The sequence below is a fragment of the Rhinolophus sinicus genome, chromosome 8 (genome assembly GCF_057876585.1).
Source record: "Rhinolophus sinicus isolate RSI-liver-muscle chromosome 8, RSI-T2T, whole genome shotgun sequence".
Lineage (NCBI taxonomy): Eukaryota > Metazoa > Chordata > Mammalia > Chiroptera > Rhinolophidae > Rhinolophus > Rhinolophus sinicus.
Genome location: NC_142508.1, coordinates 5481842 through 5505938, shown reverse-complemented (window position 1 = coordinate 5505938; position 24097 = coordinate 5481842). Strand labels below are relative to the sequence as shown.

The window sequence follows — 24097 nt, the reverse complement described above, 5'->3', positions numbered from 1 at the left end:
TTGTACAATTTTATGTTGAATTAAGTTTTCACTTTTATAATGGAAAATAAAACATTTCTATTGAAAATTAATAAAGGCATGATAATTTTCTCCATAACATATCTATATCATTTGTGTTTATCATTAATCTAATCTTTCCAATTCTTTAAAATTACTTAATCTGTTTTTTCATAAAATGTTAAGTAATAAGACTTGCACAATTTTTAAAAAATGACTTAAAAATTGTAAATAAGTGAATTTTATAATTTTGCGTCTATAATAAGATTTTATAAATTTGCACTCCTAACAAAATGAAACATCTTTTTTTACTGGAAAATTGAATAAATACAAGTTAGCTTTTATCCTGAATATATATCGTTATACATAGCTTGCTAGACACATCCAAAAATACATACTTGAAATAAGAATTATAATGAAGACGACTAAATAACTAACTCCAGATTTCCTCACTCTGAACAGTATCTTTATAATATTATGCCAAATATGTTAGTAATACTTATGCAAATTACAACATGTTATAATCTACATAAATTTATTAGTGATAGTTATACTTGAATTTCAGATAATTCATTAAGAAGTTCTGCAGAGAATGAATATTAAAAACATTGTTCTCACAGTTACAAATTATCTTCTCAAAGGCAAAAATAAAATATCATGATCTAAGTTCTTGAACAGGCTAAAGGTGAGACTATCATTTATTCCTAAAACATTGATTCAAACCAGAGATGATAAATCTTGCAGAGAAAGAATGTCTTTCCCATAGTAGATTTTTCAGTAAATGTGTGATGAAATTAGGCAACAGATCCGCACAGTTTTATTGTCAGTACTCCTTAAGTTTTCACCCATAGGATATAATAATCACAGAAAATACATTTTCATCTAGTACCTAACTGCATGAGGGAGACTCCTGTTCTGCCTCCTTCAGATCTCATTGTTATGGCATGTTAGGAGCTAAATTATAAGTTTGATTATTAAGTACCTAATAAAAGAAGGAAATTATCCTAGTTGGGCTTCTGGTGTTGCTACATAGACTCATCCCAAGAAGACCCACCGTCACAATAGACAGGAGGCATTGTGACAACCCATGGCTTCCCTGCAGCACCAGGTCAGCCTTGGAATAAGCCCACTTAAATGCTGAATACTCTAAGAATGAAACCACTTATGACTCCTTTCTTGTAGTGATGATGTTGTCACTAAGCGCTGTTTATCAGAGTAGAAAATGTGAATGTTTACAAGGTGCCAGAAAGAGATCTCTCATCGGATGTGTGAACACGGCCTAAACAGAAGGATAGGCTGTGTGTTCTCAAAATCTGTCTGTGTAGCAGAATGAACCCATTCAGCTTCATGTGAAAGAACGGTGATCATACAGAGAATTCAAGTGGACTCACTCCCCTTATTTATGATATCAGTACTTGAGTGATTCCAAACGAGTGGAGCTGACTGTAAACTATTTCTGGTGTAACCGGAAGTTTTGCTTGAGCCAAGAGATGGCCAGGGTTGAAAACCCTCTGTTAAAACAAACCAAGAAGTTAATAGTGAGAAGAGGGTCTAGTATCCAATCTAGGTTTTCTTTCTTTTTTTTTTAATTTCTTTTTTTTAATTTATTGGAGTGACAATTGTTAGTAAAATTACATACATTTCAGGTGTGCAATTCTGTATTACATCATCTATCAATCCCATTGTGTGTTCACCACCCAGAGTCAGTTCTCCTTCCATCACCATATATTTGATCCCCTTTACCCTCATCTCCCACCCCCCACAATCTAGGTTTTCTTGAGTTCCTTGTAAGAGCTCATTGGGAAGAAATTAAAAACAAACAAACAAACAAATAAACCCTGAGGTATATACAGGAAAACACTACAGGCAGACGCCCTTTCCTGTTTTTGCACAGCTGAGACCAAAACAGAGGTCATACACCCTCTAGCAAATCTGCCTCAGACCCAGGCATCTCTGAACAGGACAACAACGTCACCAGTAGGAATTGTACTCGATAATGCACACGGGCTGACTAAAATGCCCACATTTTCATTTTGGTTTGATGACTTTCTCAGAGAATAACAATGCTCAACTTAGATTTTTTTTTTTTTTTTTTTTTTTTTTTTTAACTTGTAGTGCCCTTTGGGAAAGAACATGTCCCCTTATAAAAGTTATATAGAGCTGAACTCCAACAGTTTCATTGTTCTCGCTCTCATGCAGCTAACAAAAAAGACTAATATATTAGTTAATGAAGCTCTTCATTGCTTAATAAAAATAAGAATTAGTAACAATAACTGTCAGTACTCCCATTAACCTTATTTTCACGCTTTAACAGAAGTTGTTCTGATGTATTATATATCTCTACCATAATTTGCTTTCAATAAACAAAGCCACTGGGAAATATAAAGTGATACAGGAGTTATGTTTTTCATTGTTGTCTTAGAAATTTGAGTTACTAACCAGTGCCAAACCGAGCAACTGAAATCTCAAATTTTAAAAGTGTAAAGTTACAATACTGATAATTTTCGGCTCTGGAAAGTGGGAGAAAATCTTTGATTTACAATCCACAAACCTGGGTCTTATTCCCAGGTTTGCAACTTACTACGTGCTATTGGAAAGTGTACTACATTTGTGAGCCTTGATTTCCTTGTTTGTTCCTTTTCCAGATGGGCCATAGCTCTGGCTACCCACAGAGTAATGAGTTATTTGTTTTATAATGTGCACGTGTAACTTGCATCAAAGTTCACAAGAAAGGCTGATAAAGACTAATATAATCCACCTCTGATACTAGGTTCTTATAACTGATCATAAGCTTTCCATGTAGGCAATCCCCAACACCATGTGACTGTCTCCCTTGAAAGCAGATGAATTTACCAAACTTACAAAATCTGTCGGCCAAAAGCTTATTTTAAAGATTGTTGTTCTTTAAAGACATGAAACCTTTTAAGAATCTCTGCTCTTTGAGGTCAGGTACTTTGATTTTGATATACCTCTAGTGTCTAGGACATTGCCTGGCACATAGTGTTAAATAAATGAATGAAAAAATTCACCGGATATATCCTTTTCACTGTATTCACGGGATGATTTAGTTCGTAACTATATTTCTCAAGCATGTGTTCTCCATGCATATATTCATGAAAAGGCTACACCTGTGACCCTTAGCTTTTGATGAGTTCAACAATCCTTAAAATACTAATATATTCAATATATGTGAGTATATTTAAGAGAAATACATTCATGAATATATTTATAAGAAGAATGTATTCATATTCATAGAATGTATTCAAGGAGAATATGCCTTAACTTACTTACCTGGTAAATTGGTAAATTTGATGAGTATGGTGAATTAGTCATTGATCAATTGATTCTTTGGATAATTAGTTTTGATCAATCCACTTTTGAGAACTGGTTTCAGTGAATAGACCGGCAGCCCCTTCGCTTGATTCTGGCCATGGTGATCGTCGGAAGGTGGACTCCTGGCAGCTGGAGTTCACCACCCTCTCTAACTGTGGGTGCAGGTGTCCTCCTGTGAAATCTCTGTTGAAGGATGGATAGGACCCTCCTTCAAAGGGACAGAGGTTAGAGGCCAAGGTCTACTTCAGACCGAGAGCTACGTAATCAGCTCTCTCCAGCTTACTGCTTTCACCTTCTCCATGAAATCTGTGTCTTCTCATTCCTCCTTGTTGTATCAGAGAATGTGGCTTTAACTTGGGAGTCTGTTGGTGTGTGAGTACTCAGTGCATTTGTTGAAGACTGAGCTAGATACCCAGGGAATACTGGTGTTAGCGCTTAGTCTTAGAGTATACTGTATGTGTATATTATATCACATGGATATAGAATGTTCTGTATAAGTGTATTATATATTATATAAATATAGAGCATATAACGAGTATGGATAAAAAGTAGAATCCATGTGTATCAGTTACCAGCCACGTGAATTTTCTTTCTCAAGTAATTATCTTTCACATTTATAACCCTAGCTCCCAAGGGCTTTGCCTCTCTTGGAGAATCACTGCCATGGTGAGCCGTGGTTTCCAATTAAATTATTCTCTCTCAGATACTTGAGAGCAGACAAAAGATTGAGAACCTTTCAACTAAATGAATTATGACAGTGGTGAGCTTGCAAGATCTGTAACCATCTGGTTACACCTTTCTATGAGATACAGACATGGCGAGTTCAAGAAAAATGGAAACAAAGAAAGCCTAAGAGAGAGATTTTAAATAAAAGGAGATGGTAGATTCTATATCATTTAGAGAGAAAGCTAAACAAAAGAAAGTAAATATTTTTATATCAGATTTTTATTTTTTGGGGTGTGTTTTTTTTTCTCTATGAGTTAAAACAGATTGTGTTCCCTGTATCTGTGAGACGTGAAAATTTTGTAATCATGGTTGATAAGTTAATAAAAGAAAGTCAAGCCCTGAAGTTTAGAAATGAAATTAGTCATAATTTAAAATGTGACATCACCTTTTAAAGCCCTTCAAAGTGTCTTGAAGTCCCCTCAGAATTTTTATGAAGTCTATCTACCTTTACATAGTCCCCCAAGAGTATATTTTGTTTTCATATTAAATTAATGATAATAGCTACCAGTTTTTCAAAATCACTTTTGTTTTAGTATTCTACAACTGTGTGCATACTTAATACGTTTTTGATGGCTTCAGTACACATCCATTATCTCATGACTTTTAAAGATAACAGTAACTTCAATATTTTCTACCTTTTTAAGGTATTTCCATTAGATTATATACTGCATAGACTCTTGCTTTATTTTCAACTTTCAGTGATATACAGGCGTACCTCATGCTATTGCTCTTGGTTTTGTTGTCCTCCACAGATGTATTTTTACCAATTGGATGGAAGTGCCTCCACCAGCAAAAATATTAGGACTTGTTTTGTTGCAATCCTCACTTTATTGTAGTGGTCCGTTACCGACCCTGCAGTATCTCCCAAGTTATGCCCGTATACTGTACATACAGAAAGTGTATAGCTCATGAACATAAAAATCAATGAATTGTTTGGAAAACTCAGTACACTTATGTCACCGGTTCCCAGATCAAGAGACAATGTTATCAACACCCCAGATTGCTCGTAAATTCGATAATTGATGGTAAGTGGAATGTTGCTCATCTAGCAACCAGCACCAAGTGACAGTCAATAAATAACTACTCATGAGGCACAAATTAGAAGAAAAAAGCCATCTGTGGAGCTTATTCATGTTATCTTTAGCTGGGACAAAGACCTCTTAATAAGAGAGTGGTCATTGTTCTGTAGTGCAGAAGTTTAGCGCTGCAAGATATTTAATCGAACACGAATATACCCTCTGATAATTCCCTTTGTAGAATACTTCTCGGCAACATCTTTGTCTCAACCAGAGAACGTCAGGTTGAGAAAAGGAACATGCTCTTGAGTAAGGAACATGCTCTTGAGTAAGGAACATGCTCTTGCCCTAAACTTTAGCTCTATTTTCAATTTTCCAGTAGTTTCTAGGACTCCACTGCTAATGTGAAATCACAGAAATGGCAAAGAATTCCCTTTCAGATCATAGTTGTTTGTTTTTGTTTTTGTTTTTCCTGTGCCACTGGCCTCACCTCCCAAGCTGGTCCTCCATCTATTTACTCCCAGGTGTCCATGAAGCTGCCTGAAAAACCAATCCAAGTTAAATGGGCCAAAGAGAAGGGAAACCAGTGTGACCATAATTCCTCTATGTGATTAGCGGGGCATGGATTTCACCTTTTATGGTAAATGTGAATAGGTTGTGAATATTACGGACAAAGTAGAGAAGACAAAAATGAACCAAGAGAAAGACTGACAACAATCCCCACATTGGCTGCCTGTGAGAACAGTAGAGGTATGAAGCTCATTCTACAAATGAAGCAAGACAGGAGCCTGGCCTTGGAAGAAGTAGCAAGTGTTATGTGTTGTCTATATGATGATAGGTTTCCAGGCTGTGATAATTGGGGGCAAAAACATCTGCAGGCTTGAAGTGGAGGTCTGGACGGGAGGAGTAGGAAGGTTGACTTAGAAAGGGAGATTGGGGAATGAGCTGCAAATGATGCTGGTAGCTGGGAGAGTGCAGAGGTCTGCCCGGGGGAGGAAAGTCTGGGCACCACGCAATCCAGGAGCCAAGCCAAGCTGGAGCTGGTTCCAGATGCTGGGAGAGGAAAGCTGAGGTGGGAGGGCAGAGGGTACGTTCCTGGAGTCTGGAGTTTCAAGATTCTGTATCTATTCTGTGGACTCTTCTCTTTTCATCTCAGGTGAAGTCTCTGTGATCCACTCGGGTGTGTGGTGACCATTGTGCCATCCAGCAGGGCAATTACAGATTCCCAGACCACAGTGGTCAACTTCAGCCATAGAAGTGCTTATTTTATTAACGTGCTCTATATAACATTGTTTCTCCGAATCAATACATGGTCAGCGGCCTTTTGTTCCCCTGTACAGAACATGAATGTATTTCAGCCTTACTTTATCTAGAGCTGAGAAGAATCTTGTAATCAGCTGGTATGAATCATTCATTTTAGTGATTTAGTGATTTTAGCGATAAGAATTTCTGGGCCGGAGAGGTAAAGTGATTTTCTCAGATAACATTAATGTCCGTCCTATTGAAATTTGGACCCAGCTGTATTTTAATGTGTCTGTCACACTGTACTCCTCTTTTATGTGTAATGTGGTGACTATCAAATATCTGTGCACACATATATACAAATATACACACACAACTTACGTCCATATTGCTAGTCCATGAAGCTATACTAAAAAGTAAATCGGTTATTTTTCTAATTTATGCTAAAAATGTGAATTTTTAAAATATTAGCTTTAGTTTTTAATATTGTCCAATTCACAAGAATGGATGAATAGAATACATCTGTAACCTAAATATATATGAAGCTCATCATACAAATATTAATATGCTCCGCGGTAGTATTTTTCCACTTCCATTTTGCCACCAAACATGAGAAAAACTACCAAAAGGCAGTTGACACTTAAAAAGCGTTGTTGTTGAAGATTGCAGAAGAGAGTAGTTCATAAATATATGGATATGTGCCCTTCACGGTTCACTGCTTGTTCATAGCCCAGCTGGAGGAAACGACTGAGCTGAAATACACAGAAGCTGCCTCTGACACTACAAGCCGCATGGTAGAAAAAGTGGTAGCGAGGTTTGCAGAAAAATAGCTGCTTGTAAAAGGTAGAGACGGATTTTTTGCCTGTGTCTGTGGCCTAGGTGTATTATTTAGGTACTGTAGGTACCGGTTTGAGTAAAGGATGAAAATTATTCAGTGGCAAGTATAAAAACAGTTCTATTAAAGGAGAGCAATGCAGCATTATCTGCAATGAGAAGCTATGGTCCAATTACGCATTTTATGATGCAATTTAAAAGTAATGATTTATATTCAAACTATAAAGGATTGTACCTCAAGTAACGTTTTAATATTGCTATTCTGTGGTAGGACTCTGATCATGATATTCTTTGAACTCATGAATTTCTGAGCCCCTGAGTGGCTGCATAACCTCCCCTACTTAAAAACAGTTCTCGCACAGTTGTCGTCCAGCATACACCAGTCTAAAAAGTCTCTATTTAATCAAAGCCACTTAAACCCACAGTCCTCAATGGCTAATACAAAACTACCACTTTCAAAAATATAAAAAAGGAAGGCGAACCTTTCATGATACGTGCTGTTTGAAAGAAAGCCAATCTTAAATTCTGACAGTTGTTCTTTGTAAGCTTTTAATTTGTTTTGTTATCAAAATTTAGGAAAAAATGAGAAAATGGATGCAAGATTTAACCTAAACTAAATTGCCATTGTCTTCATTTATTCCTGTTATTCTTTCTCTAACATAGTCTTTTTGCCTCACTTCTACGACAGGGACGTAGTAGAATTCAAAACGAGTCATCTTCCAATAATGTCATGTAGCTCTTTTCTCCTTATTGTGTAGGACGAGAGGAACTATGTGATTTGGGAATATCGACTAGGTAGTGTACTCTGTATTTATTCTAATATCCACCTCGCTAGCAGCCACAAAGATGGGGGATCAACAAACAGAGTTTCAACAGCATATGACAGTCAAGCTGTGGAAAACAAGACAGCACCTACATTTGGGACAAACTCTTGTCAAGGATCCCGTTAGATACTAAAATCATCTTCATCTACACGATGGCTTCTCTGTGTGTTTTTTTTCCTGTGTCATACAACTCCAGTTTTTACAATATAGGGAAACATTTCATAGAAATTACAAAAATGCAGGTTAAAATATTTAAATCTCATTAGATGGTACAATAAGGCAAACTTATTGAGACAAGAAATCACCATATTTATTTTTATGTACGGTAGTTCACGTAGGTATGTCCTCAGAAAAAGAAATGATTCAAATGTCCTTGTAATTTGGACAGTGTCAATTTCCTATAAACAAGAATGATTTTGTTCCTTTGGAGGAGACTGTAAGATATTGCAACTTAACTGAGACATATGTGACACAAAGATAAAGGACTAACTATGACTTAGTCAATTTAGATTTAAGAAATAAATCGTAATGTTGATAATAATGGCAACTTATTTCCCCCAAATAGTATAATAATAATTTCATAACTATAGCCATTTCAAACAGAAACAAAACATTAACTATAAACACTCATAATTAAAGTTTAAAACCAATTAACTGGCATGTTTATTTCAAAAAAATTAAAGGCTAGGGAATATAACCTATAAGCCACTAAATGGAAAAAATAGAGTGTAAGAAAAGCAATGCCTCCAAAAAGCATAAATGAATTGGAAATCTTCTCATTGTCCAATAAAGTCAGGCAATGCAATTAAAAGATGTTGGGTTGTATAAACCAGGCTTTTTAACCTGAATGAAGAGCTAAACCCCTGAAATTGTATATAAATTTTGAGTATCTATGAATTAAGATTTTTCATTGGATGCATTCATGGTATTCCTCAGATTTTCAACATAGACTATTACCCGAAATTATTTTCCTGTACAGTTAAGGATTGTGTATTCTCACTCTGCCTTCCTCACCTACCGTAGTTTCCTCTCCCCACTCTAATTGCAGACCTCTATATTTCCAAATCTGATGTCTACTTCTTGTCCTAGTTTTAGTTGCTATTTCAGAAGCACTTAAAAGATTCAGCCAGTCCCTCCGTGAAACAATCTCTCATCCCATTTTCATGGTTTCTTCAGTATTTCACTGTCTGCTCAGTCTTCTTTCATGGCCCTTCATCCTCTTTCCAGCTTCTGAAGTTTAAAGCACTGCACCGGTCTTTGCTGTCTCCGTTCTCTCTCCAGGTGACCTTATCCAGCCTCTTGACATGGTCATGTCATGACATTTCTATCTGGCGACCTTTCTTCTTGAGCTCCCCACATAAATCTACACTGTCTGCCTGCCTCAGCCACAAATCTTGCGCACATTTTTGATAATCAGTTCATGAGTGAGACCCGTCAATAGTACTACACGATATATGACAAATCTGACCACTTTTCTCCAACGCTAACCTTCGTCCACGCCTCCACCATCTCTTGTCCTGCTGCTGTAAGAGCTTCCTATCAGGTCTCCCTGCTTTCACTCCCACCACCCTAAACCCATTCAACGTATGGTAGTTGTGTTCTATATAGTGATTGCGAACACTAGATTAGTGAATATTGAACCATTGATTCTGCAAGAAATATAGGGTGTGGTTCCTGCAATCCTCTGGTCACAACATTTGCATCAACCCATAATATATAACCTTTTTTTAATGTATGTTTCTGTTTCAAGTCTCCTTGTTTAATAAAGGTGGATCGATTCATTAGCGTTGAACTAACAGCCAACGGCATTGTAACTTGTACTTGAAAGAAGCTTACCTGACATACATATTTTCTCTTTGTGAGACACAGCATAGCCTTCTTACACTTAGGAACACTACACGGCACTTCAGCCCTACATTTGGGGTCCACTTTAAATGGCATAATCAACAACAAAAACTCCCACACTAGGGCAAAAAACATGGCACTGAATATACAGTGAAAGAGCATTTGTTCATAGGTGAGGGCTGCGACAAGAAGGCAGATGGGAACTGTGCATCGGGTGACCAAATCTTTCATCCATTATTGGGGGTTACAAATAGTAACAAGTAGGTGAATTTATACTTAATGAACCCATGAGTGAGGATCAACATGTGAAATGCACAGATCTTAAAAACGCAATTCAGTAGATTTTGATACATATATACATGTACTCAACCAACCTCCAATCAAGATATAGCAGTTTCATTACCTGAGAAGGTTCAGTGGCCTGCAATGACTTGCAGTCCATTCCCACCTGCCCCCTGCTCCCACAGGCAACCACCCTCCTGATTTCTGTCACAGTAGAGTTTTGCCTGTTCTAGACTTTCATGTAAAAGGATTCAGTCTGTGTGCTATTTGTATGCCTACATTCTTTCATGCATAGCAACATTGTCTGTACCACTAGATCATTCTTTTTTTATGACTTAACATTTCCTTGTTTGAATACACACTCTATAGGTACACAGTTATTTCCAGTTTAGGCCTAATGTGAATAAAGCTGCCAAAATACTCTGTATGAGCATTTTTGTAACATATATTTTGATCTGGGTGGGTAAATATTTAGGAGGGCAATTGTCAGGGCATAGGATTAATATGTGTATAATTATATTTTTTAAAATTCTGCCAAAGATTTTCCCAAAGCAGTTGTACAATTTTATCCAACTAGCAACATGTGAGGATTTAATTGGTCCAGATCCTAGTTAGTTCTTTTGATTTTTAGCCAATGAAGTGGGTGTAAAATTGTGTATCTTTGTGGTTTTAGCTTCCCTGGTAACTAACAATGTAAAGCAGTTTTCATGTGCTTATATGTAATTAATATATCTGTATTTGTGATGTCATTTTTGCTCACTTTTGTCTTTCAGTTATTGATTTGTAAGAGTTTTTATTTGTTTTTTGTTTTTTCTCACTCCGTCTTGCCTTCAATTTTTTTTTAACTATATCTATTGTTGAGCAGGAATTTTTCATTTTGATGAAGCCCAATTTACCAGTGATTTTGATGCCCAAAGAAATCTCTGTTAACCCAAAGTCCTGAAAATATTCTGTTATCTTTCAGAAGCTTTATAGTAGGCCCTTTGTGTTTGGGTCTAAAATCCATCTAGAATTAATTCTTGTGTATTTCATAAGGCAGAAATCAAGATACATTTTTTTTTCCCTAAATTTATCCGGTTGTTCAAGCACCGTTTTTGAAAAACCAAAAATAAACACCTTTTTTTCTCTGTTGTAGTACCTTACTGGCTTTGTCAAAAAATAATGGACCACATATGTGTGGATCTATTTCGGATCTCATTCTGGATTATTATAGTATTATAACAAGTCTTGAAATCATGTGATAAGTCTTCTTTTTTTTTTTTTTTTTTTTTTTTTTTTTTTTTTTTTTTTTTTTAGTATTTAAGATTTTTTTACTTCCTTACACATTTTAGAATCTTACACATCCTTTTCTACAAAGATTAATGTTGGTATTTTGACTAGGATGAGCTGGTATACTCATATATCTCCATTTATTTAATCTTTGATTTCCTTGGCGATGATTTGGCGGTTTCAGTGTGGACCTTTAAAATTCCCCAAATGACTCTCATGTACAGGGAGGATAATAAAATATACTAACCGAGGTCCTTTCTGTCTCAGAAGATTATGGGTGCCAGAAAGAAAAGAATCCATCCCATCCCTCAGATTCTACATGTTAAATAAGTGAAGGGGTCATTTCTAGCAACTCGTGAAAAATGTCATGCAGTTTCTCTCCCCGGTGTATTTGTCTAACTTAAAGGTTCCATTAGTGGCTCTTTCAGAACAGACACATTCCAAGGTGACTTTCTGTCTATACTTATACAGAAAAGCATTTAGCAGTTTCTTCAGCTGAAAAACAATAGTGTTTTGTGCCTGCCTAGGCACCTGATTACATGTTCTAATTGTAACTGGTCATACATATAAACGGTGGTTTAAATTGGTGTGTAGAAGTGAGCAAGATTAAATTGGATCATTTTCCTAATGATAAGAAATTTATATAGAAAATCTAAGAAATCGTATATGGCATATTTATATAGACGTATATATCCCCTTTTCTCTTTGTATTGCATAAATAGGTAAATGGTAATTTGTGAGATATATTGTCAGCACATCAGAGGACAGTATAACTGACTAAAGTTGGATTCATACTCGAGGAAATTTTTCTCTCAAGATTGAATATTGAGCAAAAAATTGAAAACTCTAGTCACTGTAATTTTATTTGAAGCATTTTCAAACAGATGTTACATCTTGGTTTGCTACTATATTTTAAATCCTTTTTTTCAATATTCATTAAACTAGTCTTTTCTTCTTGTTTCTAATAAGAGTAACATCTGTTTCTTCTAGTTCAATCAAAGTAACCACCTCAAGAGTCTCACTTTAAAACTAATAGCATTAGAAAGACAGCTTAGATAGAATATGCTTCATTAACATTTTACATTTGCATACAAAACAAGTTTTTCTAACAATTACAAGTTAGGGAGATGTTACAGAAAATGTTATAAAAGAATTTAGTTATCTTACGAAAAAATTAAGACCAGAAGTTGGAATATCATTTCAAATATTGTGGTTTTAGGTTAAAAATTTGTTTATAAAAATATTGGTTTCCTTTTGTAATGTACAGTTGAAAGTTTTTATCATTCATAAAGAACTAGAGGTATCTGTTATAAAGTAACATCAAATAATCTTGAAGTATAAAATTAAATCAAAACTGTGGCAACAGTATATATTTTTTAAAACAAAAATGTTTTAGAAAGTATATACTCCAGTTTGAAAAGTCTCCTCAAAGTTAGTCACCAGGAGAAATCTTTGTTTGAAATTGGACTTAATTTTAGAAATATCACATAGACATTCAGGAACACATCTGTGGGATAATCTGGTTTAAAAAAAACACACACATTTTGCTCAAAATTGGCTTTAAAAGTTGTTGACCTTGATATTAACAAGAGTTATACCGGGAGCTACCTCCCCAAATCTTCACATTCCTCACCACAAATGTCATACTATTGGATTTATATGGGGGAGGAGGCTATTTGTTCATAATGAAAACCAATTTTAGTCATTTCATCATAACTAATTTTTATAGCATTAAAGTACAACAACCCAAGTTGATATTTAGAGAGCTAGGCTTACCTACTAAGAAACAATCACTACTATTCACTGTGTGCCAGCCGCTGTTCTGATGATATATATGCCCTTAATCCTCACAACAGCCCTGTGAAGCAGGTACTTTTATTCCCATTTAATAGAGAAGGGAAACTGAGGCACAAAGAGGTTGACTTGCTGCTGGTACATGAGCACAAGTGAGATCGGCATCCAGCTGTCTGACTTCAGAGCCCGTTGACCATTCTGGTGTTCTGCCCCCTCTGGGTTCGTCTGTACATCAGACACCCCTGTTCTAGTCCTCGCTCAGTTTCTTCTGGGGGCATGTTTCATGTGTGCCTTGATGGACTATGACCCCAAATCCGGGACAATCCCCACTTTTCCTAGCAAGATAACTAAGAGTACCTGTGGACTAGCTTGCAGTAGAAACTTTTACTGCTGTTGGTAATATTTACTTAATGACTATGTGTTTTTAAAATTATATACGTGAATACTTTAGAAAGTTTATTTTCCACTCTCACTCTTTGGACATATTTGTGTTCTAATGTCTTTACATGCAGCTTTCTCATCAGTGTCATTAGTTGTCCTAACTTTGTAAGCCGTCCAACACACTTGCAGAACAAATAAATCGTCTTCACCTCTGTCTAAGTTGTTTGAATACAGGAATTGTTTTTATGTCTAAGTCCATCACTGGACGTGTTTTTCTAAGCTTCAGCTGCTGGTAGCATAACATTAGGACACACTGTTTTTCCAATTGTGTCATATGTAGATATTCATGCTGGCTATTTTGTAAGACTTACTACATCGCTGTCTTGTTTAGAAGGCTATTTGTACTAACCAATGTTTGTAATTGTGAGGTAATAACCCCCAAAGACAAACTACTGCAGATAAGCCTCAGCTTTCTTTTCTGGAAAATGAGATGCATCAAAGCTTCTTTGTCTTTTGATCTAATAATATAGATACACTGCTTCCTAGATGCCGGGCTGTGTTCTAATGCTTTACAAACACTGATTCATCTACTCCTCAAAAGAAACCTATAAAGTGGAGACTTGATTTGCATGTTACAGAAGAGAAGCCTGAGGTACAGACAAATTAAGTAAATCGCCACCTAAGCAAGAGCCAGGACACACACAGGTAGTCTGGATCCGGGATCTGCCCTCCCAACTATTAGATTGGTGCAAAAGTCATTGTGGGTTTCACACTGATTTTTAACCTTTTAAACTGCAGTTACTTTTGCACCAACCAAATCGCGCAGTTTCCTGCCCTTGTGCCATCTTCCTTCTCAGTGCTGAGAAGAGCCCATTCAGCGACACATACAGTGTGTGTAGACACATACGCGGCTCTCAGGAGATGTTAGCCATCTGAGACACGGGGCTCTTTCGTAAGCACAAGTACCAGCATCTTTCTTTTCATCTGGTCCTGAACTGTTGTCCAGCCACCAGGAACCCACTGCTTTTGAGGTGTGAGGCCCTGGTGGGTGTCTCCATTCCTGGGGCTTCCACTGTGAGGGGAGGAGTAACATCTCTGTAACAGCCAGTGAGAAGTGCTGCTTTAATCCTGTCCAGTGACGTTTCCTTGTTATTTATGAGTCACAAATTTGTAATAAAACATGGGTTGATGATACATTTGTTCTGAATAAATGTCTGGGTGTTTAATATAAGTTTACATCTTATAGCAATGATCTGATCAGCTTTCGTATCCTGAGTGAATTTCACATAGTGTTGAATTCCAAAAGCTCTTAAATTTAATGAATGCCCTGTTTCATACGAATTAAAAATGATCCTTAATTTTTTTTTTTTTTAAATGCCTTAAAGAGACGATTTCTTATAACTTCTGTGAAGCAAAACTAGTTCTGTACTACTTCCTACAAGTGACAAGTAGTCCAGGAAATGATGAAGGGAAAACACATTTTGGAGCAAGTTTGCAGGAGAGGTCACATATTTTTATTTTAGACTGTGTTTCATACAAAGTTGTCTGGATCTCCCTTGCATGGGACCGAATGGATGCAGAGAGAGGTGAAATATGCTGAAACTATGGCACCCTTTTTTTCTCACCATGTTTTTTTTTTTTTTAATCTCTAGTATGAAATTTCCATTCTTATTATAATTTTAAGGGCAAAACGTCATTGTAAGAAAATACTACAAGACATATAGCATGTGGAATGTTCCAGTACAACCAAAATCTAAAGGCACAAATAGTGAAAGTTGGCAGATGAAACTTGATGGTGTCCCAGTTTATTTACCACCTTAATATGAGACAAGGCTATCCCCAGAAATTGAGCTCCTTTTCTGGGGTGGTGCCAAATTGTGTGTGTGTGTGTGTGTGTGTGTGTGTGTGCACTCACGTAGTATAGGTAAACTCTGACCATGGATGCACAGAGTTTGTATAACATGTTTTGTTGTTGTTTGTTTTGTTTTTGTTTGTCGTTTGTAAGAATTAAGCCTCTGGAACCAGATATATCTGAGTTTGATTCTAACTTCTGCTATTTACTAGCTATAGGATGCTTAAACGTCATTAGATTCAGTTCTCTCACCTATTTATTGGGGACAGTGATTTTTTTTTTAATTTTCTGTGAATTGTAAATGCGTGAAATGCAAGTAAAGTACTTAGCAGAGTAACTGTTTTATAGAGCTTAGAACAGTATTATCTATAAATACATATACAGAGACCATGAAGTTAGATTTCTTCTCTAGAGAGAGCTTTCAGGCTATTATTTTTTATAACATGCGGGTGAAGACAATTTAAAAGGAGCAGGATGTTTTCTTTTGAGCAATTAGATCATTCTTGCCCAACTGAAGAATGAACTTCTTTATAGTTGGGGACGCATTTCCATCATAGATCGCTGAGGCATACCTCCTGATAATTCACATTAAAAGTTCAAAATAATGATTGGAATTAAAATGAATGGAATTCACAGTTAAAGCTCAGATGCAGGGGTGGTTGCTATTGACAAGGCTGCTATTACCTGAGGTCCAATTTCTCTAGTAATTAAGTTTCTTGCAAAAATCGAGGTAACGTCTTTATTTTAATCTGAATGGAATAATAGTTCTTTTTTTTTTTTTTTTTTGCCATGAGCAATTAAGCTGATGATCTTCATTTATAAATTAATTTTGTGAAGAAGAAAATTTTATAAGAATTTTTAGGAAGGCTTTCTGGTCTACCATTTAGAACAGGACGCTCTGTCAGTGGGCGATACCTTCCCAGTGACTTCCTCTGGATGTGTGATTATTTAGGGTTCAATTTGGGGAAGGAACATTTGTAACAGCGATGTTCTTGTCATCTGTGCCCCCCAAATTGCATTTCAAAGTAGAATTCATCACATTTTAAAGGCAAAAACAAAAGCCAAAAATCAAAACCGTATTCTTCAATTGTTAATCAACAGTAAGCCCAGTTTTATACTTTAAAGAAAAATATTATGATGAAAATAGTCTTCTATGCATCAGTTCTGTGGGAGAACCCAACAGTAACCTACTTGAAAAGGAAGTGTTTCAATCAACAAGACACTTGTCAGACAGCTAACGGCTTTTAACTTTAGAATAAGACTTTACATTTCCGTAGTAATGTCACAGTGTAAAAACTGTATTTATGTTTATATAAACATAAATGTACAATTTATGTTTATATATATGTGTGTGTATGTATTATACATTTTATAATTTGGAAATCATTTAATATTAATTACTTTACAGCAGGAATTTTCTATTTTCCTCCATTAAAATAAAATGTGCTCAAATGTGCATTACTAAATTAAAATTGGAAAATCAAATATCTGAAGGGAGATTATTTGTAATGATATTTACCAGTATAAGGTCAGTAAATAATACCTATTTGTGACTACCCTCTAAGCTCCAACAGGCCTTAATTTTTTCTTTAAAGTATTTCTTTTTAATAGTATAGACCAACCACTGGTTTATGCTTTTCCTGAAAAGACCACACAGGAAATAGTTTAGGTTTTGCGGACAATTCCATCTCTGTCAATGTGTAAATAAATGAACTTGGCTACATTCCAATAAAACTTTACGTTTATTCTCATTCCATTTTGGGTTCCTTTACTTGCTAGGCTTCTTCTCTACCTTTTGTGAACCTGAACTGTACCTTCCAGTAACTTCTACCTGTGGATTCTAGACTATTCTGTCTGGAGCAGATTAGCACAAAATATTGTCCCTTTGCCATAGGATCGGCCTTTATAGGTCAAAGAAAGCTGCTCTGGCCTCATAGATTTCTCTGTCTCTTAGCGTTTCCTAATCTCGTTCCAGATATTTGCGTTCAGTGGTGGTTGTACTCTGTATGCTCCTTAATTTTCTAATATTCTTCATAAAATGAACACAAATTAACCTAACTTTAAATTATTGTCAGTGTAAGGTAGAGCTTAATATAATAGAATTTCTGTTCCCAATGGCAACAGTGAAATATGATTGTTAAGGGTGGGAGTCGTTGATTTATTTCCTTGGGTTTTTTTGTTTGTTTGTTTGTTTAAATAGAGCCTACTTCGTTATAAAGATACCTTATTTATAAATAATCATATAATCCTGGTCTTATTTCCCATGCTTGTTAGCACTTACGATGGCCAAGAAGCATGAGATACCAATTTTCAGTAGCACTGAATTTTCCTAGATGAAAACATATTAATTTTCACTTCTAAAGTTCTGACTTTGCTGCTGTTAAAAATTGTTTTAAACTGAACTCTCCTAACCAAGTAAAACTGACTTGTGTTTTGTTCTTACCAGGTTCTGGGCTGAATGATGGACAGTGGCACGAGGTCCGTTTCCTAGCTAAGGAAAATTTTGCTATTCTCACCATCGATGGAGACGAGGCATCAGCAGTTCGAACTAATAGTCCTCTTCAGGTGAAAACTGGCGAGAGGTACTTCTTTGGAGGTAAGATTACGGTTTTTATTTTGGTTGTTGTTGGTTAACTAACACATTGCTAAAAATAGAGTTCTAATGAGGTTTGATTATGCAGTATTTATATTTGATTCAGGAGATTTCAGGAAACAACAAACTCTCTAATCCAATTCAGTTAAAAAGAGCAGCACATTTATGTTTCTTCATGGTAAAGGTATTAATATGATGTCATTATATTCTTCTCGTCCGGTTCAAATATTTGAGTTATAAAGCATAAGGTTTGAATCGATTCATTCTCATAGTAATATTCTGAAGAGGGGGGTCTGGCTTACGTATTAATGACCTATTGTTGTGTGACTACCTGAAACCTTCATGGCTCAACACAGCAAACATTACCCCACAGTTACTCTGGATCAGGAATTCAGGACTGGCGTAGCTGGGTTATTCGGACTCGGGGTCTCTCATGAGGTTATACCCAGGGTGTTGGGTGTGGCTACATCACTTGAAGCCTTGGCTGGGCTAGAGAGTCTGATCCCCAGAAGGTGTTCCTACTTGGTTGACAGTCGGTGCTGGTTGTTGGCTGGGTGCCTTAGTTCTCCCCCATGTGGCTCTGATCCTTCCAAGGCTCTCTTTTTCAAGTGGCCTCCCCTGTAGGTGACTGGGCTGGAGGGAGAGGGGAGGAGGGGTGGGAAAGGGATGGGAGAGGAAAGCCAGTAAGCAAGAAAGTTTCCAAGATGTAAGCCAAAGCTTTTTATAATTCATTTTTGAAACTGACATCGCATCAGTTCTGTTTTATACAGTTTGTTAGAAGCAAGTCACTAAATCTAGCCCACACTTAAAGGAAGGGAGCTACACAGGGGACAGGTGTTACTGGGACCATCTTAGAGGCTGCCTACCACGGGTTGCCTGATATGAGAATCCATCTTATCGTATATGTCTTGATTCTTAAGCAATGAAAAAATGAGTAAAAAGGAAGATTCTCTTAATGATGGATTCTGTACATATGTGAAAGAGTGTTGTGGAATGAGCCTAGCGTATTTTCTATATTAAGGAATGCATCATCCTGCCAGAAATTGATTTTTATTATTAATGAAATATGGAGACATCTTTTATTAAAGTGCTAGGTTTATTGTCTGTATGAATATATCTTTCATTAGATTATTGCCTTTCTCACCTTAAATCATACAATGAGAGAGCCAAAAACATACATTGCATCCTTAGAAAAGGCTTTGATTTAAACTAAAAAATATATGTGCACATAAATTTGGCTCTGAAAATTTATGAATTAATATTCACATATATATTTACCTGCATATATAAATAAACGTTTGTCTGTCACTGTATTTATATCATTTTCTAATTATTAGAATAAGGCTACTTGAGAGCAGTCATCTTATATGCCTTGTTCCCTACTGTATCCCCCAAGGTCCTAGAAAAATTCCTGGAATATATTATAGTAGATGACCAATAAACATTTAGGAGTGAATTAGTACATTCTGAAAAAGAGATTAGGCAAGTATTGTATTCCCAATTGTCTAAAAGAAGACCTAGAAACCCTAGGTGGTTTACTGACTTGCTGCTGACTTTGGACCCAGTACCTGAGTTCAAGACCACCAACTCCTGTGCCAGGGCATTTGTTCCCTCAGCAACGTGATATGATGATAAGTGACAGCTCAGAGACACAAGTCCTGATCTAGAGCTCTGCTTCTTGAATCTTTTATGTTCTTTGTGGGAAGTCAAAACTACCTAAGTTTAAAAAGGCTCTCTACATATTTGATGAGTGGATCAAAGTCAGACAGGATGTCTTATGCGTGAATAAATTGGGGCTTATCGATGTGAGAGAAAGCAGCCCAATAGCCAAACTGGTTTGCTTCCAAAATATATTAAATATGATGAGTTTTTGGTCAAGTTTTCATCGTTGTCATAGAAACCGGATCACAATAATTAGTGGGAAAGCTATTGAATATTCCCACCCCTCCAAATGACAGTAGAACATCTTTGGCCATGGATGAGCTTGCCGAGTGCCTATGGCCAGTTTTGATCTGTTTCCATTTAGATGGGTAAGCAAATAGCTACAACCACCAATGTATGGCAGAGAGTTTATAGGAGACGCGGGCTTTATAGTGTGCTATTTACTATTGCTTTACAGATTTTGGTTTTCAAACCCAGCAGTCAGGAACACATTTCTTTCCTCTTGGGTCTTTGATCTGCCATTGAGAAATGCTCTTAGCAAATGGTCATGATGCTCCAAGCTGAGTCTTCAGAGTGTATGAAAATCACTAGGGAACTCATTATGATTCAGGTTCTCAGGTCCTGCCCCTAGAACGTTACAATGCAGGATTCTGGGAAATCGAAGAATTCTAAACTTCAAGTGAGTCTGACACCGATGATCTGAAGAACAAAATTATACACTGACCTTAGCCAGTTTGCACACACACTCTTTTAGATTCCTTTTTAAAGACAACATCAGCCACTGGAAAGTGAGGTAAGAAATAGCTACCATGTTTCCCCAAAAATAAGACCTAACTGGACCATCAGGTCTAATGCGTCTTTTGGAGCAAAAATTAATATAAGATCGGGTATAATATAATATGTAATATATATACTATAATACCGGGTCTTAATATAATATGATGTAATGTAATGTAATGTAATGTAATGTAATGTAATATAATATAATATAATATAATATAATGTATAATACTGGGTCTTATATTAATTTTTGCTCCAAAAGATGCATTAGACCTGATGGTCTGGCTAGGTCTTATTTTCAGGGAAATATAGTACTCTCGAATATAGATATTTATTAAATGAATAATGGTAGCAAGACGGCACAGCACTGTTAATACAAACTCTTCTGCAAGCTCAGTGAAGTCCTAACTCTCTGACTTGCTGTTCCTTGAATGAAATGTTCTCTTCAGGCAGCAGTAGTTATTCTAGATGCAGGATTCAGCTATACTCAGAATCAATGCCAGGAGACAGAAAGCCTCCTAAACTATGTGATCCAGACTCTAGAACCTTCTCCAAAGCTCAGGTCACAGGACTCCCTGGAACCTTATATCATCTGACACAGGCTGCGGTGTCTGTAAAAGATGCTTTGCCAAATATCTTAGTATATAGCCTTAATATCTTTAATTTCACCATTGAGATCGCTTTTCTAATATTATCTAACATTTCTGCTAATTAACAAGCAACCGATTTCATCAAAGAAAACCCAATTTGTCATTTAGTAAGTTGATGAGAGGAACAGAGAACAGAAATCCTGGGATAGCCCCTGCTTCAGTGGCTGCAGTTTCGGCTGTAATGTTCATGATCGTGTGGCTTCTGGATAGAACACTAGCTGCCTCCAGACTGTAACTTAAAGTGTGTGTGTGTGTGTGTGTGTGTGTGTGTGTGTGTGTGTGTGAGTGTGTGTGTTTGTGTGTGCATGCGTACACACACTACACACACCTTCATACTGATCAATTTTAAATAAGTTGCAGATGTGATCATGAAAACATCTTAAGAAATATTACTCTAGTGGAAAGAACAATTGACTTTGTTCTGAAAAACCAATGCATTTAAATCATGCACACCTGATTCTGGATCGCAGCCTCGTTGAGTGCATGGATCATTTTAATAATTTAACGTACTTTCTTCATCTATTAACAGGCCATGAAATCTGCTTTGTGAACATTACACAGTATAACCTGTTCAACCCAGGGCCTGCCCTTGGGCATGCGAAATGCTGGCTGCCTTTCCAGTTCCTCCTGAGCCTTCCTTTAACTTAGGCAGAGACAGCCCCTTCCAGGGAAGATCTAAGATGTGAAACCAGGTGCTCACGCAAAGCCTCTCACCCGCTTCTCCACTACTCAAAGCGGTTCTTCAGTAAAAAACAAGTTGTTTCCCTGAAAGGCCTTTTCTAGCCGAAAGGCTTAAGTAAAAGCTTGTTTCCTGCCCTCAGGTTTTCCATGACAGCCCCTTAAACATGCCTCACTTTGCAGCCTTTGAAGTCAAGTCCTGAACACACAGCTACTTTTGCAACCGCAGGGAGGGCTGTTTCTGGCCAGCAAAGTTTTCTCTCCCCAACCCTGCCCCCTGGTAATCCCAGGAAAGATCTTAGTCTCCTCCCTAAGACTCATGATCAGATGTTTAAGCATGAGGAATTGTTTTGCCTTGTTCTTTCTTGGGAATAAACAGAAAAAGAAAGAGATTGTTCATGGGGGATGTGTCTCCAACAAAAGCTATTTCAGCTGCTTCAACCTTTCCTTTACCTCCCAACTGGAATTCCTTTTCCTAACACTTTATTGATTTTAATCATCAAAAATAATAAAACAGCTAAATTTAATATTAACTGCTTACCTGCTAATAAACTTCCTGATACAGACCAGGGACCATGGTCATGAGAGAGGAGAAAGATTGTTAAATGTTTCCATTTTCTTAAGTTTGGTATTTTTGTTGTCTTCATTGTCTTTATTTAAAAAGTGAAGGAGCCATGGCTGAAGCGGAGAGGTGAGAAAGTTCCAGAGTCAGTCTTATTGGGAGAGGAGTTTTGTAAGGAGCACAGTAGGGGGTGGCGGTTCTCAGGAAAAGTGGTGATGCAGGTGGAGATGGCAGGAGAAAAAGATGGCCTTAGACCCTGGCCTGAGTCTGATAGGAATGGAGTTAATAACATTTAATAAAAGCGCACATACATCCCTTTCCAGTTACAGATCTAAGCTCACCGGTGGACAGCGTTTTAATGTCACTGGATACATTTTATAGTTACATGCAGAAGAGGCTAGGGGACATCCTAGGCCCACCTAGATTGTCCGCTTCTGCCACATGCCCCTCCCCAAAAAACAATTTTAGGTAAGAGATACTGACGGTGTTGGCATGGAATAGCCACTGGTATTCCATTATCATATTTGGCAGGTATAATTTCTCAGGATCCTGGAGATTAAATCATTGTGTATTCGATCAGATGCAATTTTTTTTTTTTTATCCAAGTGCAGTATATGTATGTACAAAAGAGTTAGTAGAGCCAGGATTCAGGTCGTTCCATTTACGAAATATTCACTACAATATAGCAATAGTATTCATGCTAGCGCAGTAAACAGATCAGAAAACACTTGCTATCAGAAGGTTACGTTCCAGTGGAGATGACAACACATTGATAAATTAAGTATATTTGGAGCAAATGAATCAGGGAAGGGGATGGGAAGTTCTTGGGAGGGGGTGTGAGGACTGCCATTTCAAACAGGGTGGCAGGGGAAACCCCAATTAAGATGGCGTTTGAGCACAAAGCTCGAGGGAGGAGATATGGAAGACGGACACCCTTGGAAAAAGGGGAAACGAGTTTAACAGGACGTGAAGCTGTTGAGCACATGGAGCGTTTGAGGAAAGGGTTCTGGCGTTAGGGATGTGAGCAGGCAGAGGCTGGCTTGTGAAGTCTTTGCGTCTGCGAGAGATGGGAAGTGATTTAAAATGATCTCTCAGGCCGCTGTTCTGCGAGAAGACTACGGGTAAATGAGAGAGAGTAGTGGACACTATTGCAGCAATCCAGGTAAAGCGAGATGGGCTCGGCTGCAGCAGTGGAGAGGGTGGGGAATGATAAATTCTGAGTCCATTCCTGGAAGTAAAGCCAACAGGCCTTGCTGACAGGTGGGATATGGGGTATGACATACAAAAAGGACTCAAAGATCATACCAGCCACCTGATGAAAGCCTTGCGGTTTCCCTCCCCAGTGTCCCACGCTTTCTCCTTCCCCTTCTCCACTTTGGGATCCACTTGGTAGTGTTTCCCGAAAAATTACTTCCGACTGTGCATCGTAAGCTGCTGGAGGTATTGTTGTCCCAGCAGTAAACTTTCATTCCTCCTCCAAAGTTATCAAGACCATAAACCACTGAAACCAGAAGCCAACCAAGTCCGGGGCTCGTGCTGCCTGCGTCGTTCACCCAATAGACCAACAGGAGTTGGGTCACACCGTGTTTCCCCGAAAATAAGACCTAACCAGAAAATAAGCTGTAGCATGATTTCTCAGGATGCTCGTAATATAAAATAAGCCCTAATGCATCTTTTGGAGCAAAAATTAATATAAGATCCAGTCTTATTTTCGGGGAACTACGGTAGGGCTTATTTTTATGTTACGAGCATCCTGAAAAATCATGCTAGGGCATGT

At 37.2% G+C, this 24097-nt stretch overlaps 1 protein-coding gene across 1 annotated transcript in view; it reads left to right on the top strand.

Moving 5' to 3' along the window:
• CNTNAP2 (contactin associated protein 2) overlaps positions 1-24097 on the top strand; it is a 1494727-nt gene that overhangs the window by 806792 nt on the left and 663838 nt on the right. The window contains exon 9 of the mRNA XM_088799852.1: positions 17842-17991. Within this exon, the coding sequence (XP_088655978.1) occupies positions 17842-17991 (150 nt within the window). The remainder of the gene's footprint in view (positions 1-17841; positions 17992-24097) is intronic.